We start from the raw sequence: 24,978 nt of genomic DNA, 5'->3' as shown, positions 1-24,978 counted from the left end.
CTAGTTGTCCTATGTCTATGATCTATGGTGAGATCTATCATTATCCTCTGATCTACAGTAATGCCTCTAGTTGTCCTATGTCTATGATCTATGGTGAGATCTATCATTATCCTCTGATATGCAGTAATGGCTCTAGTTGTCCTATGTCTATGATCTATGGTGAAATCTATCATTGTCCTCTGATCTGCAGTAATGTCTCTAGTTGTCCTATGTCTATGATCTATGGTGAGATCTATTATTATCCTCTGCTCTACAGTAATGTCTCTAGTTGTCCTATGTCTATGATCTATGGTGAGATCCATCATTATCCTCTGATCTACAGTAATATCTCTAGTTGTCCTATGTCTATGATCTATGGTGAGATCTATCATTGTCCTCTGATCTACAGTAATGTCTCTAGTTGTCCTATGTCTATGATCTATGGTGAGGTCTATCATTATCCTCTGATCTACAGTAATGTCTCTAGTTGTCCTATGTCTATGATCTATGGTGAGGTCTATCATTATCCTCTGATATACAGTAATGTCTCTAGTTGTCCTATGTCTATGATCTATGGTGAGGTCTATCATTGTCCTCAGATCTACAGTAATGTCTCTAGTTGTCCTATGTCTATGATCTATGGTGAGATCTATCATTATCCTCTTATCTACAGTAATGTCTCTAGTTGTCCTATGTCTATGATCTATGGTGAGATCTATCATTGTCCTCTCATCTACAGTAATGTCTCTAGTTGTCCTATGTATATGATCTATGGTGAGGTCTATCATTATCCTCTGATCTGCAGTAATGTCTCTAGTTGTCCTATGTATATGATCTATGGGGAGATCTATCATTATCCTCTGATCTGCAGTAATGTCTCTAGTTGTCCTATGTCTATGATTTATGGTGAGGTCTATCATTGTCCACTGATCTACAGTATTTTCCCTAGTTGTCCCGTGGCTCTGATCTTTGAGGTCTCTGATCTACAGTATTGTCCCTAGTTGTCCCATGTCTCTGATCTTTGGTGAGGTCTTTTACCCCGTTATTGTACCTGTAGAGCTGTTTTTTCTATGTTTTTTCTTCTAGTTATGGCCGTTCCTCCATTGTTGAGGGTGCTGTACACCAGCTTTGCAGTAAGATGTGCGGGAACATTTCACTCGTCATTGGGTTATCCACGGACTCTGCAGCAGGTGAGAGGGTGATGCTGGTGAAAGTCCTTAATATTAATATAACATAAGGTATGTATTTTCTTACTTGGTATAATGTCCCTTTAAGAAGAAGAGACCTTCAGCAGTTCTCCTGTCATGATAAAACTATGGTGGTCATTCATACAGAATCTCCTGTCCGGATATACAGTCAACACTCAACGGGACGTTCACTGTAGTCACCGACTAATTGTGAGGAGACGTTATACGTTGCCAGTAACTGAAGTGCAGGACTAAGAGCAGTAGCCGGTGGCAGGAGCATACAACGTCCCCCATCCGGTATGATGGGTGGAGATACTTTTCTTATATGCTGCATGACATCAGATGGATCTAATTTACAGCACCAGTATGGCACTTTACAACTTGTATAGTGACCAGACGACCTTTTGTCTCCCACACGGAGCACGTGCCCTTCCCATGGATTATATACGGTCTGCACCGTTTGTATTTCAGCTTCTACAGATCACTGCTCAACACAAAAACCTTGTGCCGGGGACTATATATACACCGATGGACCGTAATATCCCTGGACTGCAGTCACTGGCTTCATTTCTTCTATTTTTGCAGATTTTTAACGCTTCATTGTTTTAGATCTTCCAAATTTTTATAGAAGACAAAGACCTGAGTAACCACGAGATACAGTTTGTAAATGATCAACTCATTGAAGGAAAAAAGCTCCTGAAACCAACTCTCCAGATGTAAAAAAAAAAGTACTTGCCCCTTAACGGCTTAGTCCACTTATTAGCCGAATGTAATTGATAATTGGGCTCAGATCATGTCCACACCTCATGGTTTTTTGGGTTCTCATGCGGTTTTGTGATGGTTTTTTTGGCCCGCGACATGGCAAACAAGCAACAGATCCACAACGTGTAAATGCATCCCTAGAGCGGACGCGCCACCTTTCCCCTAGAGCTGGACGCGCCACCCCTTTCCCCTAGAGCTGGACGCGCCACCCCTTTCCCCTAGAGCCGGACGCGCCCTCCCTTTCCCCTAGAGCCGGACGCGCCCTCCCTTTCCCCTAGAGCCGGACGCGCCCTCCCTTTCCCCTAGAGCCGGACGCGCCCTCCCTTTCCCCTAGAGCCGGACGCGCCCTCCCTTTCCCCTAGAGCCGGACGCGCCCTCCCTTTCCCCTAGAGCCGGACGCGCCCTCCCTTTCCCCTAGAGCCGGACGCGCCCTCCCTTTCCCCTAGAGCCGGAGGCGCCCTCCCTTGCCCCTAGAGCCGGAGGCGCCCTCCCTTGCCCCTAGAGCCGGACGCGCCCCTCCCTTGCCCCTAGAGCCGGACGCGCCCCTCCCTTGCCCCTAGAGCCGGACGCGCCCCTCCCTTGCCCCTAGAGCCGGACGCGCCCCTCCCTTGCCCCTAGAGCCGGACGCGCCCCTCCCTTGCCCCTAGAGCCGGACGCGCCCCTCCCTTGCCCCTAGAGCCGGACGCGCCCCTCCCTTGCCCCTAGAGCCGGACGCGCCCCTCCCTTGCCCCTAGAGCCGGACGCGCCCCTCCCTTGCCCCTAGAGCCGGACGCGCCCCTCCCTTGCCCCTAGAGCCGGACGCGCCCCTCCCTTGCCCCTAGAGCCGGACGCGCCCCTCCCTTGCCCCTTAGAGCCGGACGCGCCCCTCCCTTGCCCCTTAGAGCCGGACGCGCCCCTCCCTTGCCCCTTAGAGCCGGACGCGCCCCTCCCTTGCCCCTTAGAGCCGGACGCGCCCCTCCCTTGCCCTTGGAGCCGGACGCGCCCCTCCCTTGCCCCTAGAGCCGGACGCGCAGAAACTTATTTTTAGATAACCACATGGATTATATAGTCACAGATGAGTGTGACATCACCAACCGGAAGTCCCAAGTACTTGCCCACACACGTATGCTTTGCTGCACAGAGCGCATGGAATGAGGAGCATCTGGACCATGTGGTAACCAAACCCTAAAGTCCGCTAATGTGATCAGCCAACAGTTCAAGTCGTCCACTTCCTGTTTATTACACCCAAGGATCGGGGACTCCATCTAACCACGGTGAATGCCATCATCTCTAAATAGGGAATACTTGGAGCATTGGGGACTCTTCCCAGAAGTGTCCGGCCTCCCAAAATATCTCCAAGATCGTATCAACAACTTATCCAGGAGGTCCCCACAGATGAACATCCAAGAGACTGCAGTCCTCACAGAAACTCAATATCCAACCATTAGAAAGAGACTGGGCAAAAGAAAAATAATATTAAAAAAAATAAACTTCTCCTGATGCTGCTGAACCTTTTCCGCACTTGTGGGCGAAAACCACCGCTAACCAAGAGGCTCCGCTCACATTTACCAAAAAACATCTTGCTGTGTTTTGAGATAATGTTCTGTGGGCTGTGTAATGTGGAAAGTGTAACTTTTTGTAATGCATGGGACCCATTGGGGTAAAGCGAAGACCCCATTTCACAATAAGTGCATCATCCAAATGGTGGTGGGGTAATGGTGTAGCGATTGTGGTGTTGGTGTGATGGTGCGATGATGGTGGTGATGATGATGATGATGATGATGATGGTGGTGGCGGTGCTGCGATGATGATGGTGTAGCGATTGGGGTGTTGGTGTGATGGTGCGGTGATGGTGCGATGATGATGATGGTGGTGGTGCGATGATGGTGGTGGGGTGATGGTGTAGCGATATTGGTAGTGGTGTGATGGTGCGATGATCGTGGTGGTGGTGCGATGGTGGTGCTGTGATGGTGTAGCGATTATGGTGGTGCTGTGATGGTGCAATGATGGTGATGGTGCGACGATGATCGTGGTGGTGGTGCGATGGTGGTGCTGTGATGGTGTAGCGATTGTGGTGGTGGTGCGATGATGGTGGTAGTGCGATGGTGGTGTGATGATGGTGGTGGTGGGGTAATGGTGTAGCGATGATTGTGGTGGTGTGATGATGATGTGGTGGCGGCGTGCTGGTGGTGTGATTGTGGCGGGGTGGTGCGATGGTGGTGGCAGTGCGATGGGTGATGGTGGTGGTTTTATGATGGTGGCAACGTGATGGTGTCATGATTGAGGTGGAGGCGGGGTGATGGTGTTGCGATGATGGTGGCGGTGCAACTATGGTGTTGGCGTGGTGGTGGTGCCATGGGGGCGGTGTGTTGCGATGGGTGATGGTGGTGGTTTTATGATGGTGGTGGGGTGATGGTGCGCTGGTGACAGGGTGGTGGGATGGGTGATGGTGGTGGTTTTATGATGGTGGGGTGATGGTGCGATGGTGGTGGTTTTATGATGATGATGGTGGTGGGGTGATGGTGGTACGATGGGTGATGGTGGTGTTTTTTTATGGTGGTGGGGGTGATGGTGCCCTGGTGACAGGGTGGTGGGATGGGTGATGGTGGTGGTTTTATGATGGTGGCAGGGTGGTGCGATGGGTGATGGTGGTGTTTTTTTAATGGTGGTGGGGTGATGGTGCGATGGTGGTGGGATGGGTGATGGCGGTGGGGTGATGCTGCGATGGTGGTGGGGTGATGGTGCGATGGTGGTGGTTTTATGATGGTGGTGGGGTGATGGTGGCAGGGTGGTGCGATGGGTGATGATGGTGGTTTTATGATGGTGGTGGGGTGATGGTGTAGCGATTGAGGTGGTGGCAGGGTGGTGCGATGGGTGTTCGTGGTTTCATGATGGTGGTGGGGTGGTGTTATGGTGGCGGGATGGGTGGTGGTAGTGGTGTGTTATGGTGAGGTGGTGGTGCGATGGTGTGGGATTATTTGTTGCCTCTTGTAAGTGATAAAATGATGAATTCTATTCTCTACCTGAATCTTAAGCAGAATGTCGGGTCAAGGTCAAGCACAATTGGATTTATGGAGCAAGACAATAGTCCCAAGTCCCCCTCTAAATGGCTCCAACAAAACTAGAGAGAGGTTTTGGAATGTCCTAGCCAAAGTCCTGACATGATCCCCGTTGTGATGCTGAGGCCGGACTAACAATATGCGTGAAGTCACGTCTACGGAGAACATTGTTCCTCTGGAGTTGGCCGGGGGTTACCAGCTCTGCGGCGGTCCGGCGATGCTGGAAGGAGACGTTTCCTCTGTACTCCGGCCTGGTCTTCTTACTGCTTCTTCTCTGTTTTCTCAGCGACCATATTGTGCCAGTGATGAGGTGCAGAGGGCACAGGGGGCGGCAGCTCAGGGGGCCTCACCCACCATTTTTTCTCGGATCCTGGACAGGAGTCTTCCTGCAGATATCATCTATGAGGATGACCAGGTATTGACCAAACCACTTTCTCCTGGACTCCATGCACCCGCTGACCGCCCGATGACCTCCGTCCTCTCTTACAGTGTTTGGCATTTCGGGACGTTGCTCCTCAGGCTCCAATTCATTTCCTTGTGATTCCCAAAATATTGATTCCCAGAATAAGCCAAGTAAAGATGGAAGACAAAGAGGTACCTGGACGATGGACGAGCCCAGGCTTAGTATACATACCCCCCCCCCCCAGTGCTTACACCTAACTTACTATATATGATCACCCCACCACTGACTCCTGAGTAACCCCCCACTACTGACCCCGGACTAACCTCCCACCACTGACTATATATATAACCCCCCACTACTGACCCCTGACTATATATATATATATATATATATAACCCCCCCCTCTACTGAAACCTGACGATATATATATATATATATATATATATATATATATATATAACCTCCCACTACTGACCCCTGACTATATATACACATAACCCCCCCCCCCCCACTACTGACCCCTGACTATATATATATATGCACTACCGTTCAAAAGCTTGGGGGCACCCAGACAATTTTGTGTTTTACATGAAAACTCACACTATAATTTATCAAATGAGTTGCAAAATGATTAGAGAATATAGTCAAGACATTGACAAGGTTAGAAATAATGATTTTTATGTGAAATAATAATTTTCTCCTCCAGACGTTTGCAGCTAGAATAGTCATTTATCACATTAACAATGTATAGAGTGGATTTCTGATTCATTTAATGTTATCTTCATTGACAAAAACTGGGCTTTTCTTGCAAAAATAAGGAAATTTCTAAGTGACCCTAAACTATTGAATGGTAGTGTATATATATATATATATATATATATATATATATATATACAGTGAAGGAAATAAGTATTTGATCCCTTGCTGATTTTGTAAGTTTGCCCACTGTCAAAGTCATGAACAGTCTAGAATTTTTAGGCTAGGTTAATTTTACCAGTGAGAGATAGATTATATAAAAAAACAAAAACAGAAAATCACATAGTCAAACTTATATATATTTATTTGCATTGTGCACAGAGAAATAAGTATGTGACCCCCGACCAACCATTAAGAGTTCAGCCTCCTCCAGACCAGTTACACGCTCCAAATCACCTTGGTGCCGGCATTATAGACAGCTCTTACATGGTCACCTGTATAAAAGACTCCTGTCCACAGACTCAATGATCAGTCTGACTCTAACCTCTACAACATGGGCAAGACCAAAGAGCTTTCTAAGGATGTCAGGGACAAGATCATAGACCTGCACAAGGCTGGAATGGGCTACAAAACCATAAGTAAGACGCTGGGTGAGAAGGAGACAACTGTTGGTGCAATAGTAAGAAAATGGAAGACATACAAAATGACTGTCAATCCACATCGATCTGGGGCTCCATGCAAAATCTCACCTCGTGGGGTATCCTTGATCCTGAGGAATGTGAGAGCTCAGCCGAAAACTACACGGGGGGAACTTGTTAATGATCTCAAGGCAGCTGGGACCACAGTCACCAAGAAAACCATTGGTAACACATTACGCCGTAATGGATTAAAATCCTGCAGTGCCCGCAAGGTCCCCCTGCTCAAGAAGGCACATGTACAGGCCCGTCTGAAGTTTGCAAATGAACATCTGGATGATTCTGAGAGTGATTGGGAGAAGGTGCTGTGGTCAGATGAGACTAAAATTGAGCTCTTTGGCATTAACTCAACTCGCTGTGTTTGGAGGAAGAGAAATGCTGCCTATGACCCAAAGAACACCGTCCCCACTGTCAAGCATGGAGGTGGAAACATTATGTTTTGGGGGTGTTTCTCTGCTAAGGGCACAGGAATACTTCACCGCATCAATGGGAGAATGGATGGAGCCATATACCGTCAAATCCTGAGTGACAACCTCCTTCCCTCCACCAGGACATTAAAAATGGCTCGTGGCTGGGTCTTCCAGCACGACAATGACCCGAAACATACAGCCAAGGCAACAAAGGAGTGGCTCAAAAAGAAGCACATTAAGGTCATGGAGTGGCCTAGCCAGTCTGCAGACCTTAATCCCATCGAAAACTTATGAAGGGAGCTGAAGATACGACTTGTCAAGCGACCGCCTCGAACTCTTAATGATTTACAGATGATCTGCAAAGAGGAGTGGGCCAAAATGCCATCTAACGTGTGTGCAAACCTCATCATCAACTACAAAAAACGTCTGACTGCTGTGCTTGCCAACAAGGGTTTTGCCACCAAGTATTAAGTCTTGTTTGCCAAAGGGATCAAATACTTATTTCTCTGTGCACAATGCAAATAAATATATATCATTTTGACAATGTGATTTTCAGTTTTTTTTTTAAAATATAATCTATCTCTCACTGGTAAAATTAACCTAGCCTAAAAATTCTAGACTGTTCATTTCCTTGACAGTGGGCAAACTTCCAAAATCAGCAGGTGATCAAATACTTATTTCCTTCACTATATATATATATATATATATATATATATATCCCCCCCCCCCACCACAACTGACGGCTGACTATATATATATATACACACACACACACACACACACACACACAGTCCGAGTAGAACACAGCATTCTACAGATCAAGGAAATCAGGCCATGTGCTCATCACCAGGGGATGAATCAATTCCCCTACTTTTTAGATAGATACCAGCATAGAATATAGTAACGGCACCAGGACTTCAAGGCAGATGAAAAACAGGGTGGATTTATTCACCTCAAGAAATAACAGCAACGTTTCGGTTCAACAGGAACCTTTCTCAAGCCATCACAAACTAACAATGGTGTCCGGTATAAATAGGGGGCGCATACATTATCCAGCAATCACGCTAATAGCAGTACAATTCCCATTATATACATATAAATGAAGATTTCACAACAAATTACAAACAATATTACAAGAGTGTATATCTTTATCTCTAAGAAGCCGACCATAGGCAGTGTTTCATATATATAAATAGTGTACAAGCGTCATAAACAATGACAATAAGAGCAATTAGAATGATTAGGAAGGAGGCAGGGGCCAATTATATTCAGGTGAGAATCAATAGACTTACAGTTAGCAGTCCATCTGTGATGTCAGCATAGCCAGCGTATACAGTCCGCGCGCATCAACTGCGCATGCTCCAAGACGGCGTCCAAACCGGATGTTCAATCCGGTGGAACGCATCAGACAGAGTGGTCGTAACTGCGCATGCGCGGAAACGGAACTTGCGTTCCAATCCCAATGCGCAGGCGCCAGTGTCGACGCAGGTCAAGAGTATTTATGTAAATAGTGTAGACATATAGTTTTTACAACAGAACAAAGTCCAAGAGTTTAGATAGGAACTGTGATGCATCATCATGCGAGGCTAATGGATTCTGCAGCACAGTGCCCATAGTCAGAAAGAAAAATGGTCTATGAAGAACCCCATACTCTTTAAAACCACAGAATTTGAGAACACTCAAATCCTATTAGCCTGTAATGTGACTATAGTCACCTTTGGAACAACTAGAAGGACTGGTAGCATTACTGTCATCCTAGCCAAGGATGTAAAATATCCCCAAAAAATGGACTATCATGACCAGAGGTCCATATGTTCCACATATATTAAATATACATAAATTAGTATACAATTCGGTTTTTCAAAAAGAGAATAGGATTGAGGGTATGGGACATTTTTTTATTAAATCTGGACTATAGTTCAGTGTTGTAAAAAAACGTAATCAATTGATATACTGTATCGCTATGGTCTATGTGCGACATTACATAAAAAGCATATAGTTGAATATTTCAATTTCAAGAATCAACAGTCCCAATAGAAAAGCCTCTGCTGCCTTCCATCATCCTTCACAGTGCTTGAAAAAAGTGTATCTGGAAGTGTAAAAAAAGAAACAAAGAAAATTATTACCAAACAATATTTATAAATGTACAAAAAATACAATTCATTAAAACATCACCTATAAATAAGGAGTCAAAATAAGACTCCAAAAGCTTTTATACATGTAACACAAACTACACCAAAGAGAACGAAGGCCGTACAAAAAGCCCCCAGGTTCCCGGGCAAGTTACCCCCCACTACATTAAATATGTGGGCCATAGGGATATTCTATGTTTAACCCCTTAGTGACCAGCCCATTTTAGGCCTTAATGACCAAGCTATTTTATTCGTTTTTCTATAGTCGCATTCAAAGAGCTATAACGTTTTTATTTTTTCGTCTACATAGCTGTATGAGGACTTGTTTTTTGCGGGATTAGTTGTGCTTTTTAATGGCACCATTTTTGGGTACATATAATTTTTATATTAACTTTTATTAACCTTTTTGGGGGGGATTATAAAAAAAACCTGAAATTCCGCCATTGTTCTATGCGTTTTTAAATTGACGCCGTTCACTATGCGACGTAAATAACATGTTACCTTTATTCTATGGGTCGGTACGATTACGGCAATACCACATATGTAGAGGTTTTTTTATGTTTTACGACTTTTGCACAATAAAAACACTTTTGAACTAAAATTATTTGTTTTTGCATCGACGCTTTCCAAGAGCCGTAACTTTTTTATTTTTCCATCAATGTAGTGATTTTTTGGGCTTGTTTTCTGCGGGACAAGACGTAGTTTTGATTGGTACTGTTTTGGGGTGCATGGGACTTATTGATTCATTTTTATTATGACTTTTTTGGGGGGCAATGGAAAAAAATTGCAATTTCGCCATGTTTTTTTGCGTTTTTTTTTTTACGGTGTTCACCTTGCGGTTTAAATTACATATTAACTTTATTAATGGAGTCATTACGGTCGCGGCAATACCACATATGTGTACTTTTTTTATTTTTTTACACTTTTACTAAATAAAACCACTTTTTATGGAAAAAAATGGTTTTATTTATTTTTTTACTGTACTGTTTATTAATAATCTTTATTTCACTTTGATGACTGATTTTATTAGACCCACTAGGGGACTTTACTGTGCGATGTTCCGATCGCTGCTATAATGCTCTGGTATACTTCGTATACCAGAGCATTATTGCCTGTCAGTGTAAATCTGACAGGCAATCTGTTAGGACGTGCCTCCGGCGCGTCCTAACAGGAATATGTCCAGGGCAGACCTGGGGGCTTTTATCAGGCCCCCGGCTGCCATGACACGCCATCGGAGACCCGCGATTGCATTCGCGGGCCGCCGATGGGTGACAGAGGGTGTGCACTCCCTCTGTAAACAAAGTTAAATGCCGCGGTCGCTATTGACGGCGGCATTTAACGGGTTAAACGGCCGCGATCGAAGTAAACTTAGATCGCGGGCGTTGGAGCAGGAGCTCAGCTGTCATCAGACAGCAGAGCCCCGGCTCCTGCCTGCACGGGAGACCCGTGCAGGACTTAGACTAGGCTGACGTGAAAAGGCGTCAGCCTAGCCTAAAGCCCATTAGTGACCGACGTAAAAAGGCGTATTAGTGGTCACTAAGGGGTTAATCCCTTTGGAGACATAGTCTCTAACCTATAGATCCACTCCAGCTCTTTTCTTTTGAGAACCAACCCCCTATCACCACCACGTCTCAACTGAGGCACAGAATCAATGATTCTGAACCTCAATTGCGACACAGTATGGTTTTTTTCGGCAAAATGTCTCGACACTGGCAAATCCTGTCTCTTTATTTTAATATTTGATTTATGATTTCTCAACCTGAGGCGCAATTCCGTTGTTGTTTCACCAACATAGTGTAAACCACAAGGACAGCTCAGAAGGTAAATCACAAAAGGAGGATTGACATGTAAAAAAGCCCTTAATGTGTATTACTCTACCAGTTTGAGGATGGTTAAAGGAGCCACCCTTGATCATACTATACATATATTGCATCCCAAGCAGGGGTAGCAGCCATCTTTGGGAGGTACCTGAAACATCAGACTCTTTCGATTAGACCCGATATCCGCTTTGACAACCATATTTTAAATTGATTTGCCTCTTCTGTAGGCCATCATAGGTCTGTCCTGGAATTCAGTTATATTTGGGAAGGCTCTACTCAAGAATTTCCAATCCCTCCTCAGAATTTCACCAATTTGTGAGCTTAGTGAGGAAAAAGTCGAAATAAGGGGTAATCGGACTTTCTTTTCTTCAGTTTCCCACCTAAGAGATCGTGCCTATCCAATGAATCAACCTTCCGTCTGTTTAGCTCCAAAACATGACTATATGCTTTTTATGTAATGTCGCACATAGACCATAGCGATACAGTATATCAATTGATTACGTTTTTTTACAACACTGAACTATAGTCCAGATTTAATAAAAAAACGTCCCATACCCTCAATCCTATTCTCTTTTTGAAAAACCGAATTGTATACTAATTTATGTATATTTAATATATGTGGAAAATATGGACCTCTGGTCATGATAGTCCATTTTTTGGGGATATTTTACATCCTTGGCTAGGATTAGAGATGAGCGAACCGGGACAACCGAACCCGGTTTCGGTCCGAACTTCCGGAAAAGTTCGGTTCGCAGCGAATCCGAACTTCACCGGGTTCGGCCGAACCCGTTTTGACCGAACCCGGTCAAAAATATTATACAAATCGGCAGCCACTTGTCTCTATCAATCACTGATAGAGAAAAGAGGCTGCTGATTAAAAATAAAATAAAAAGCATTTCATACGTACCTGGTCGTTGTCTTGCGGACGAGTCCCTCTTCTTCCTCCATTCCGACCTTCTTTTCTGACGCAGCAGCCCGTGATTGGCTGCAGAGGCCTCTGCAGCCCGTGATTGGCTGCAGCGCTCACATGGGCTGCATCGTCATCAAGGAATGTCGGGCCGGATGTCGCGAGGGACGCGTCACCAAGGCAACGGCCAGGAGACCGGACTGGAGGAAGCAGGGAGTTCCCGGTAAGTATGAACGTCTTTTTTTTTTTACAGGTACTCTATATTGTGAACGGTAGTCACTGTCCAGGGTGCTGAAACAGTTACTGCCGATCAGTTAACTCTTTCAGCACCCTGAAGAGTGACTATTTACTGACGTCGCCTAGCAACGCTGCCGTAATGACGGGTGCACACATGTAGCCACCCGTCATTACGGGGCCTCATGCACACGACCGTAAAAACACCCGTTATTAAGGGTCGTAATTACGACCCGAAATAGCGGGCCCATAGACTTCTGTTAGCCATGGGTACCTTCCCGTTTTCTCACGGGAAGGTGCCCGTGCCGTTAAAAAGATAGAACATGTTCTATTTTTTTATTTTACGGGTCGTGCTCGTAATTACGACTCGTAATTACGAGCACGGCCGGCCACGGGCAGCCGGCCGCTTTTACGAGCCGTGCTGTCATTATAAGGGTATGTTCACACGACAGCGTCCGTTACGGCTGAAATTACGGGGATGTTTCGCCTGAAAACATCCCCGTAATTTCAGCCGTTACGGCATATGCAGGCGCTTGAACGCCGCGTCCATTACGGACGTAATTGGCGCTGCTATTCATTGGAGTCAATGAATAATGGCTCCAATTATGCCTCGTGTGAACAGACAAACGTCTGCCCATTGCTTTCAATGGGCAGATGTTTGTCAGCGCTATCGAGGCGCTATTTTACGTCCGTAATTAGTGCGTGTGAACATACCCTGTGTTCACACGCACTAATTATGGATGTAATTCGGGATTTTTTGCCCCGAATTACGCCCGAAAAAAGCGCCTCGATAGCGCTGACAAACATCTGCCCATTGAAAGCAATGGGCAGACGTTTGTCTGTTCACACGAGGCGTATATTTACGCGCCGCTGTCAAATGACGGCGCGTAAATAGACGCCCGCGTCAAAGAAGTGACCTGTCACTTCTTTGGCCGTAATTGGAGCCGTTATTCATTGACTCCAATGAATAGCAGCGCCAATTACGTCCGTAATGGACGCGGCGTTCAAACGCCTGCACATGCCGCTACGGCTGAAATTACGGGGATGTTTTCAGGCGGAAACATCCCCGTAATTTCAGCCGTTACGGACGCTGTCGCGTGAACATACCCTAAATTTTATAGCAGCACGGCCCGTAAAATAGAAAAATAGAACATGTTCTATTTTTTTTAACGGCACGGGCACCTTCCCGTGAGAAAACGGGAAGGTACCTGTGGGTAACAGAAGTCTATGAGCCCGTTATTGCGGGTCGTAATTACGACCCGCAATAACGGGTGTTTTTACGGTCGTGTGCATAATGGGAGCACGGCTTGGAAAAACGACCGGCTGCCTGTGGCCAGCCGTGCTCCTCTCCTGAAATACTCTGTGCTGCCTTAAACTCTGTGGACAGGTCAGGATCCTGTTTCTTTTAAATGCTGCTAGGGAACCCGCTCGATCCACTATATAAGGCTGCGCTACAGTGCAGCATTTAAAAGAAACAGGATCCTGACCTGTCCACAGAGTTTAAGGCAGCACAGAGTATTTCAGGAGATGAGCGTGCAGATTCAGTGCTGCTGTGAACTCTGCTCTTACCATTACGTAGCTCTCAGTCTGTTACCTCTCCTCCACTCCTGTCCTCAATAACACCTTCACATGATTGGCAAGTCACCACCCCGCACAAGATCCACACGCTCATCTCCTGAAATACTCTGTGCTGCTGTGAACTCTGCTCTTACCATTACGTGGTGACTTGCCAATCATGTGAAGGTGTTCTTGAGGACAGAAGTGGAGGAGAGGTAACAGACTGAGAGCTACGTAATGGTAAGAGCAGAGTTCACAGCAGCACTGAATCTGCACGCTCATCTCCTGAAATACTCTGTGCTGCCTTAAACTCTATGGACAGGTCAGGATCCTGTTTCTTTTAAATGCTGCACTGTAGCGCAGCCTTATATAGTGGATCGAGCGGGTTCCCCAGCAGCATTTAAAAGAAACAGTGTGTGTGTTTGGGTATGTGTCTTTGTCTGTTTTTGTTTTTATATGTGTGTTTATGTTTATGTGTGTTTGTGTATATATGGGTGTGTTTGTGTATATGTGTTTGTGTATATATGGGTGTATGTGTAGATGTTTGTGTGTAGATGTTTGTGTGTGTGTGTTTTTGTATATGTGTGTGTTTGTGTATATGTGTGTATATGGGTGTGTTTGTGTATATATGGGTGTGTTTGTGTATATGTGTTTGTGTATATATGGGTGTATGTGTAGATGTTTGTGTGTAGATGTTTGTGTGTGTGTGTTTTTGTATATGTGTGTGTTTGTGTATATGTGTGTATATGGGTGTGTTTGTGTATATATGGGTGTGTTTGTGTATATGTGTTTGTGTATATATGGGTGTATGTGTAGATGTTTGTGTGTAGATGTTTGTGTGTGTGTGTTTTTGTATATGTGTGTGTTTGTGTATATGTGTGTATATGGGTGTGTTTGTGTATATATGGGTGTATTTGTATATATGTTTGTGTGTAGATGTGTGTGTGTGTTTGTATATGTGTGTGTTTGTGTATATGGGTGTGTGTTTATGTGTGTGTTTGTGTATATATGGGTGTGTTTGTTTATATGTGTGTATATGTGTGTTTGTGTATATGTGTGTGTTTGTGTATGGTTGTTTGTGTGTGTGTGCGTGTATATATGTGTGTAGGTGAGTAGAAGTATTGTTATTGTTCACATTGATAACTGTTTTTTTATGTTGTTGCAGATTTTGATGTACCGATTGGACTACGTCTTCGATTCGTTGGACTACTGCGTAGATCTACGTTTTTTGAAAATTTTAATAAAATGGTTAACGAGGGTTTTGTTGGGGATTTCTTATTTCAATAAAAAAGAATTGTCTTTGTGTTTTTTTTAAAACTTTATTAGTGCCTAGATAATGGCAGTGGCTGATTGACAGCGTCCATTATTAAGGCGGTACTTAGTGTTAGCCGGTGCAGAGGCTAGCACTAACCACCCATTATTACCCCGGTACCCACCACCACCAGGGGTGCCGGGAAGAGCTTGGTACGATCCAGTACCCGACCATCTGTTGTGATGGTCGGGTACTGGGGCGGCCGTAGGCTGGTATTATGAGGCTGGGAAGGGCCAAAAACAGTGGACCTTCCCACCCTTGTAATGCTAGGCTGCTGCTGCTGTGTTGTATCGAGCTGGTTATAAAAATGGGGGGACCCCCACGTCGTTTTTTTTTTGGAATTTAACAAATTTAGCAATAGACGGGTCCCCCACATTTTTAATAACCAGCCATATACAAGGCCGCAGCAGTCTGGCATTACATGGGTGGGAAGGGCCACTGGTTTTGTCCATTCCCAGGCTAATAACACTGTGTTGTATGTGGCTGGTTATGATAAATTGGGTGGAACCCCATGTCTTTTTAAAAAAAAATTAAAAATAAATAAATAATAAAAAAAAAATGACGTGGGGGTCCCCCCCACTTTTATAACCAGCCAGATACAACACAGCAGCAGCAGCCTAGCATTAAAAGGGTGGGAAGGTCCACTGTTTTTGGCCCTTCCCAGCCTCATAATACCAGCCTGCGGCCGCCCCAGTACCCGACCATCACAACAGATGGTCGGGTACTGGATCGTACCTGGCTCTTCCCGGCACCCCTGGTGGTGGTGGGTACCGGGGTAATAATGGTGGTTAGTGTTAGCCTCTGCACCGGCTAACACTAAGCCTCGCCTTAGTAATGGATGTTGTCACTCAGACAGCGGCCATTACTAAAGTGGTAGTAATAAAATTTGAAAAGAAAAAGACAAAGATATAGATAAAATATTTTATTGAAATAAAGCACCCCCAACACAACCCTCATTAACCATTTTATTGTAGAAAAAAAAACCGTCATCTAAGTAGTCCTCGAAACCGACGTAGTCCAAACACCAAACCTGTAAAAAAAAAAAAAAATGAAATAAAACATGTCGTAGGCTTAGATTCAGTTTAATGTGTGATACTGACTGTTATACCATGTATAGAAGCCTGCCGCGAAGTTGACTTAGATACAGGGCGCCAGCAGACAGTATCATACATGGCCATACAGACATATATACAAACAAACATACATACATACATGCAAACTATCATACATACATGCATACACACACACATGAAACCATACATACAAACATGCAAAGATACATACATACATATATACAAGCATGCACAAATATACATGCAAACATAATTACATACATGCACATATATATAAACATACATGCAAACATACATGTAAAAATAAAAACATGCAAACATACATGACAACATACATACATGCAAACATACATACATACAAACATGTATACATACATGCCAACATACATGACAACATACATATATGCAAATATACATTCATGCAAACATACATAAATGCAAACATACATACATGCAAATATATACATGCAAATATACATACAAACATGCACATATATACATACATGACAACATACATACATGACTACATACATACATACATGCAAACATACATACATACATACATTCATGCAAACATACATACATACATGCAAATATATACATGCACATATATACATACATGCCAACATACATACATACATGCAAACATACACACATGCAAACATACATACATGCAAATATATACATGCAAATATACATACAAACATACATGCACATATATACATACATACATGACAACATACATGCATACATACATGACAACATACATGCATACATACATGACAACATACATACATGACAACATACACACATGCAAACATACATACATGCAAATATATACATGCAAATATACATACAAACATACATGCACATATATACATACATACATGACAACATACATGCATACATACATGACAACATACATACATGACAACATACATACATACAAACATACATTCATGCAAACATACATACATGCAAACATACATGCAAATATACATACACACATGCACATATATACATACATGCCAACATACATGCAAACATACATGCACATATATACATACATACATACATACATGACAACATACATACATGCCAACATACATACATGCCAAAAATAATAATAATACGTTCATACTTACTTTCCTCCTGTCCGGCCTCCAGCGATGACGTTTCATCCATGTCGCCGCTGCAGCCTGTGATTGGCTGCAGAGGCGGTCACGTGGGATGAAGCGTCATCCTGACGTGCGTGACCGCCACTACAGCCTGTGATTGGCTGCAGCGGCGAAAGGGATGAAACATCATCGCTGGAGGCCGGACAGGAGGAAAGTAAGTACGAACGTATAATTTTTATTTTTTTATTACATTTAAATTGTATTTTCCGCGCGCCGAGCATGTACTGTGAAGGTTGCTGAAAGAGTTAGTGCAGCCCATTAACTCTATCAGCACCCGAGACAGTAGCATGCTCGGCGCACGTAAGTGACAGGTTCGGTCCGAACTAGTTCGGTCCGAATCGAACTTTTTTGTGAAATTCGGCGAACTAGCCGAACTGAACTTTTGAAAAGTTCGCTCATCTCTAGCTAGGATGATAGTAATGCTACCAGTCCTTCTAGTTGTTCCAAAGGTGACTATAGTCACATTACAGGCTAATAGGATTTGAGTGTTCTCAAATTCTGTGGTTTTAAAGAGTATGGGGTTCTTCATAGACCATTTTTCTTTCTGACTATGGGCACGGTGCTGCAGAATCCATTAGCCTCGCATGATGATGCATCACAGTTCCTATCTAAACTCTTGGACTTTGTTCTGTTGTAAAAACTATATGTCTACACTATTTACATAAATACTCTTGACCTGCGTCGACACTGGCGCCTGCGCATTGGGATTGTAACGCAAGTTCCGTTTCCGCGCATGCGCAGTTACGACCGCTCTGGTGATGCGTACCACCGGATTGAACATCCGGTTTGGACGCCGTCTTGGAGCATGCGCAGTTGATGCGCGCGGACTGTATACGCTGGCTATGCTGACATCACAGATGGACTGCTAACTGTAAGTCTATTGATTCTCACCTGAATATAATTGGCCCCTGCCTCCTTCCTAATCATTCTAATTGCTCTTATTGTCATTGTTTATGACGCTTGTACACTATTTATATATATGAAACACTGCCTATGGTCGGCTTCTTAGAGATAAAGATATACACTCTTGTAATATTGTTTGTAATTTGTTGTGAAATCTTCATTTATATGTATATAATGGGAATTGTACTGCTATTAGCGTGATTGCTGGATAATGTATGCGCCCCCTATTTATACCGGACACCATTGTTAGTTTGTGATGGCTTGAGAAAGGTTCCTGTTGAACCGAAACGTTGCTGTTATTTCTTGAGGTGAATAAATCCACCCTGTTTTTCATCTGCCTTGAAGTCATGGTGCCGTCACTATATTCTATGCTGGTATCTATCTAAAAAGATTAACACTACTGACCCATATATATATATATATATATATATATATGTGTGTGTATTTCTGCTACTATTACAATATTTCGAGTTTTGTGTTCCTCCAGCTACTGGGTCATCTATTGGTCACAGCAAGTCACCTGGCACAGAAGGAAGGTCTGTCTGATGGGTACAGGATTGGTGAGTGTATTAGATATATCTATCTATCAGGGGGGGGTCGTCGGTACAGGAGCTCATCTCTCACCCACCGTCACTACAACTTTTCGCTCTCTTTCATCTCTATACAGTTATCAATGATGGCCAGCAGGGGGCGCAATCCGTCTATCACCTCCATCTACACGTGATCGGTGGCCGTCAGATGGGCTGGCCCCCGGGATAATAACTTCCTGCAACTGAATATGTGACGTCTGCAATAAAATAAAGAGATTCTGCGTGTCATGCTGCAGTCCTATGTAACAGCACAGTGATAACTCTCCGAGTACAGATGATGTAGTAGACGTTACCTGCAGTCCTATGTAACACCACAGATAACACAGTGATAACTCGGATTACAAATAATGTAGTAGATGTTACCTGCAGCCCTATGTAATCCACAGATAATACAGTGATAACTCTCTGATTACAGATAATGTAGTAGTGTTACCTGCAGTCCTATGTAACACCACAGACAACCCAGTGATGACTCTCTGATTATAGATAATGTAGGTGTAATGAATCTGGGTAGGGAGATGGACAGGTGAGCCCTAATCTACCCGCAACTCAGTCCCTGCCTACTTGCACGGCCCGTCCTAAACAACGCCCATCGAGCTTGTCTCGGGTTTAGCCTCCAGGCAGATTCTAGGAAAAGCAGATTCTTGTGGTCAGTAAGGACTGTTACCTGGTGCCTAGCCCCCTCCAGGAAGTGGCGCCACTCTTCAAATGCCCATTTAATGGCTAAGAGTTCGCGGTTGCCAACATCATAGTTTGTCTCAGTGGATGAGAACTTCCTGGAGAAGTAGGCACGGGGACGGAGATGGGTGAGGGACCTGGTACCCTGGGACAAGACAGCACCCACTCCCACCTCGGAGTCGTCAACCTCCACGATGAATGGCTCCATTTGGTTACGCTGAATCAGCACTGGGGCAGAGACAAAGCACCTCTTAAGGCTCTCAAAAGCCTGGACCTCCTCCGGAGGCCAGTGGAGGAGTTCAGCACCTTTACGAGTGAGGTTCGTAAGAGGCTTAGCGATGACCGAGAAGTTAGCAATAAATCTCCTGTAATAATTAGCAAACCCCAGGAAGCACTGTAACGCCTTCAGGGAGGCAGGTTGGACCCATTCAGCCACAGCCTGAACCTTGGCAGGGTCCATGCGGAATTCGTTAGGAGTGAGGATTTGACCCAAAAATAGTATCTCCTGCACCCCAAACACACATTTTTCAGTTTTTGCAAAGAGTTTGTTTTTCTGAAGGGCCTGGAGCACCTTCCTGACATGCTCAATGTGGGAGGACCAGTCCTTGGAAAACACAAGTATATCATCAAGGTACACTACAAGAAATACCCCCAGATAGTCTCTTAAGATCTCATTTATGAAATTCTGGAAGACCGCGGGAGCATTACACAACCCAAAGGGCATGACGAGGTATTCAAAATGACCTTCGGGTGTATTAAACGCAGTCTTCCACTCATCCCCCTCTCTGATCCGGATAAGGTTATAAGCCCCCCGAAGATCGAACTTAGAAAACCATTGGGCCCCCTGAACCTGATTGAAGAGATCAGGAATCAAAGGAAGGGGATATTGGTTCCTTACAGTGATCTTATTTAAATTTCGGTAATCTAAGACCACCATCCTTCTTCCCCACGAAGAAGAAGCCAGCACCTACCGGAGAAGTAGAGGGGCGAATGTAACCCTTGGCCAGGCGTTCCTGTATATATTCTCTCATGGCTTCATGTTCAGGACAAGAGAGATTAAATATCCTACCCTTAGGGAGCTTAGCTCCTGGTGCCAAATTGATTGTGCAATCGTACTCTCTGTGAGGAGGTAACTCTTCGGAGGCCCTTTTAGAAAAGACATCATCGAAGTCCTGAATAAACTCCGGTAGAGTGTTCACCTCCTCAGGGGGAGAAATAGAATTAACAGAAAAACATGACGTCAAGCATTCATTACCCCATTTAGTAAGATCACCAGTATTCCAGTTAAAAGTGGGATTATGCATTTGCAACCATGGAAGGCCTAAAATCAAATCGGACGATAACCCCTGCATCACTAACACTGAACACTGCTCCAAATGAATGGAGCCAACAATGCATTAAAAAACGGGTATGCTGCCTAAAATAACCATTCGCAAGCGGAGTGGAGTCGATACCCACTACCGGGACAGGTTTAGGCAAATCAATTAATGGCATAGCTAGAGACATAGCAAATTCCACAGACATAATATTAGCAGCAGACCCTGAATCCACGAAGGCACTGCCGGTGGCAGACCTTCCATCAAAAGAGACCTGAAAGGGAAGCAAGATTTTATTAGGCTTCATGTTTTCGGGAAATACCTGTGCGCCCAAGTGACCTCCACGATGGTCACTTAGGCGCGGAAGTTTTCCGGCTGCTTATTCTTGTGCCTGGGACAGGAGTTAAATTGATGCTTGTCATCCCCACAGTAGAAGCAGAGACCATTCTTCCTGCGGAAATCTCTACGTTTTTGGGGAGACACGGAGGCCCTGAATTGCATCTGTTCATCCGAGTTCTCCGTGGAAGAACGAAGCAACGGAACCTCTGGAGCCTTCATAGGGGAGCCAGAGGTGAAGGCACCAGAACGTTCAAGTCGTCGTTCCCTGAGACGTCGGTCAAGACGTATCGCTAAAGCCATAGCCTGATCTAGAGAGTCTGAAGCTAACTAACAGGTCTTTCAGGGCGTTCGACAGACCCAATCTACACTGGCACCTCAAGGCAGGGTCATTCCAGCGAGAAGCTACACACCACTTCCTAAAGTCAGAACAGTACTCCTCAACTGGTCTCTTACCCTGACGTAAGATCACCAGCTGACTCTCGGCAAAGGCAGTCTTGTCAGTCTCGTCATAGATGAGCCCGGGAGCAGAAAAAAAAAGGTCAACAGAAGAAAGTTCAGGGGCGTCAGGAGCCAAGGAGAAGGCCCATTCCTGGGGGACGTCCTGCAGCCGGGACCTAATTATACCCACTTGCTAGCTCTCAGAACCTGAGGAGTGGGGTCTTAATCGGAAATAGAGTCTACAACTCCCGAAAAGAGAAAAAAGCCTTCCGGTCCCCTGAGAACCGATCAGGCAACTTGAGGTGGGGTTCAAGAGGTGAGGTGAAGGGCACTACCTGGGTAGCATCACGCTGGTTGAACCTCTGAGCCAGGTCTTGGACCTGTAGGGAGAGACTCTGCATTTGCTGAGCCAGGGCCTCAAGGGGGTCCATAGTAGAGTCAGGGACCAGGGTAAGAAAAGGTATAGGGACTGTGATTATGTAATGAATTGGGGTAGGGAGACGGACAGGTGAGCCCTAATCTACCCGCAACTCAGTCCCTGCCTACTTGCACGGCCCGTCCTAAGTGACGGCGTACAACTGGGTGACGGTCCCTACGCTCAATAAGTGCAAGACAGACAACACAAGACAAGGGCACACAGAAGCAAAGGGGGAAGTAGGGGCAGTTGCCCACGGAAACACTGTGAGCAACAGGCAGTGGTGAACGAGCCGAATCAAATCAGGAGAGTATGTAGTCGCAAAATCAGAGCAGGAGAATAGTCAGTAAAGCCAGGGTCAATAAGTAACAGTGGTCAATCAGGTAAATAGCAGGAATCGCAAAGCCAGGAAACCAGACAATCACAGGCAAGGAACATGCTGCAAGTGAGGGTATAAATAGGCCAAGGGCGGGAGCTAGAACCGTCAGGCCAGGCTGTGATAGGTTCTCCCTCTCCTCAGCCTGCCAGTGGTAACGGATCGCGTCACTCTAGCAGACCTTGGAGCTGATGAAGGCTGATTAAACCCGGGCGTCGACACAGAACCTGTGTCTGGCAAACCCTTTACAGTAGTAGATGTTACCTGCAGTCCTATGTAACACCACAGATAACAGTGATAACCATCTGATTACAGATAATGGAGTAGTGTTACCTGCAGTCCTATGTAACACCACAGATAACAGTGATAACTCTCTGATTACAGATAATGTATTAGATGTCACCTGCAGTCAAATGTAACACCACAGATAACAGTGATAACCATCTGATTACAGATAATGGAGTAGTGTTACCTGCAGTCCTATGTAACACCACAGATAACACAGTGATAACTCTCTGATTACAGATAATGTAGTAGATGTTACATGCAAAAGAAACAACATAATAATGATAATAATAATAATAAACAAACAACATAATAGCAAATAAAATAATAATAATAATAATAATAATAATAATAAACAAAACAGCATAATCCAAAATATAATATTAATACTAATAATAAACCAATTAAAAAAAAAAATGTAAATCACACCTTACACATCCTGACTTTTCCTAACCTTACCCATCCTACCTAAACTCCACCACCCCAGCCAGCATCTTGGCTCATGTCCTCTCATGTCCGCATATTCCAGATGCTGATTACCACCACAACACCCCAGCCCAGCCCCCCGTCCCATGTCTGCATAGTCCAGGGCTGGGTCAGGCACACCCCCAGCGCCCCCCTCCCAACCTATATATTAACCCCCTTAAATCTATCCTTATTCTAACAACACTTTTATAATATAATACAATACACGTCACCAACTTGTCCAAATACCAAACCATATACAAAATACACCATACCCGAAAGCACCAAGTTCGGTCGCTTGTAAACCTTTTTCCTGCCATTTAAATCCTAAACAAAACCAAAATCTTCCTGTGCCTGCCTAGCCCATCACCAGAGAGAGAAGGGAAAGGTCCCCACCAGCACCCCCCCAGAGGCCATGGTCCCACGTCCACCGCTACGCCCTCCGTATTGCTTGCCCTATCTCCTTACCCTATTACCAGCCCTTTTCTTGACCTTATTGAAAGCTAACCCTATGCTGACCCTCACCTTCCCCTTATTCCGAGCCCTATCTCTATTTGTTTTTTTTGGTGCCTCAGCGGAACGCAGACCCCCACCTCCAGTTGAGCACCGTTGATGACCCCCCCCCTCAAGAAGGCAGACACATTAAGGCACCCAAAAAGAAAAGCCCCTCCAAAGACGAGAGGCTTTGAATGCTACCAATCTGCCAACCTCCAAAGAATGCACCTTCACCAGGTCACCAATGATATTGCTAACAACCTCATTCACTAGGAGGATTTTCTTCTGGGTAGAAACTAGACACTGTGCATTCCACGTAAAGTGCCTGACCACTATACTGACTAGAGACAAGGTGCAATGGTCCCTACCACCAAGGTCTCTGAACACCCCATAGGCCCACCCAGCATAGGAGAGGCTGGTTAGGCCAGGCCAACCAATGGAGGCTCCCACCCTTTTGTGTACCTCTATATTGAAAGGGCAATGAAGAAGGAAATGCTCCATGCTTTCCAGCACTCCGCCGCACTCCTCCCGGGGACAACCCCCATCATCAGAGTTTCTGTACTTCAAATTGTCCTTTACATACAGTCTCCCGTGGAAGCAACGCCAAGCCAGATCCCAAAACTTCTGGGGAATCCTCGCTGAATTTAAAAGTTTTAATCCCACCCCGTGGTCACTACTTGGGCAGTCTTTGAGCGCCAGGGGCTTCTGGAAGTGGGTCATCAGGACCCTCCTGTCAAGAAATTTTCTCGACATGGTCCTGATCTCCCAGACCCCACCGGCGAACAATCTTCAGCGCCAGGGTGGCATAACCCAGGAGATGTCTGTGAGGTGTGCGCAGGTCTTTCACTTGCCCTCCTCTCTCCCATTCCTGGAAGAAAGGCCAAAACCACCCCCTGCAGGAGGATATCCACCTCTCTTGCCAGAGGTTTGCCAATTAGATCTTAACAAAGGTGTTCACTAGGAACGCCACTGGGTTAACCATACCTAACCCGCCTAGTGTCCTTGATAGGTAAGGAACCTCCCTCATGATTAGGTTAAGCCGGTTCCCCCATAACAGCTGGAAGAACAGGCTATAGACCCGAGTCCAGAGAGGTTCTGGCAAGATGCACACACTGCCCAGGTAAAGCAACATGGGCACCAGGTAGGCCCTGGCCAGGTGAACTCTTTCCCTCAGGGTTAAGGACCAACCCTTCCATTGGCCGACCTTCTGGGCAGCTAGATTCAGACTATCCTCCCTGTTCTTCTTGGGGTAATCACCCGGGCCAAATTCAACTCCTAAGATCTTAGCAGACCCT

At 45.1% G+C, this 24,978-nt stretch overlaps 1 protein-coding gene across 4 annotated transcripts in view; it reads left to right on the top strand.

Annotated features, from left to right (window-relative positions):
• Positions 1 to 19,104, top strand: part of HINT2 (histidine triad nucleotide binding protein 2) — a 64,182-nt gene extending 45,078 nt beyond the window's left edge. For all 4 annotated transcript variants that reach the window (XM_075844535.1, XM_075844517.1, XM_075844524.1 and 1 more), the window contains exons 2-6: positions 1,066 to 1,169; positions 5,253 to 5,381; positions 5,456 to 5,560; positions 18,774 to 18,846; positions 18,954 to 19,104. In XM_075844535.1, coding sequence (XP_075700650.1) covers positions 1,068 to 1,169; positions 5,253 to 5,381; positions 5,456 to 5,560; positions 18,774 to 18,846; positions 18,954 to 19,045 — 501 coding nt within the window. In that variant the 5' untranslated portion in view covers positions 1,066 to 1,067 and the 3' untranslated portion in view covers positions 19,046 to 19,104. The remainder of the gene's footprint in view (positions 1 to 1,065; positions 1,170 to 5,252; positions 5,382 to 5,455; positions 5,561 to 18,773; positions 18,847 to 18,953) is intronic.
• Positions 19,105 to 24,978: the final 5,874 nt, after the last annotated feature.

This window comes from Rhinoderma darwinii, chromosome 1 (assembly GCF_050947455.1).
Source record: "Rhinoderma darwinii isolate aRhiDar2 chromosome 1, aRhiDar2.hap1, whole genome shotgun sequence".
Taxonomy (NCBI): domain Eukaryota; kingdom Metazoa; phylum Chordata; class Amphibia; order Anura; family Rhinodermatidae; genus Rhinoderma; species Rhinoderma darwinii.
Note: the sequence above shows the minus strand (reverse complement) of the source record. Positions and strands in the feature narration are given on the sequence as shown.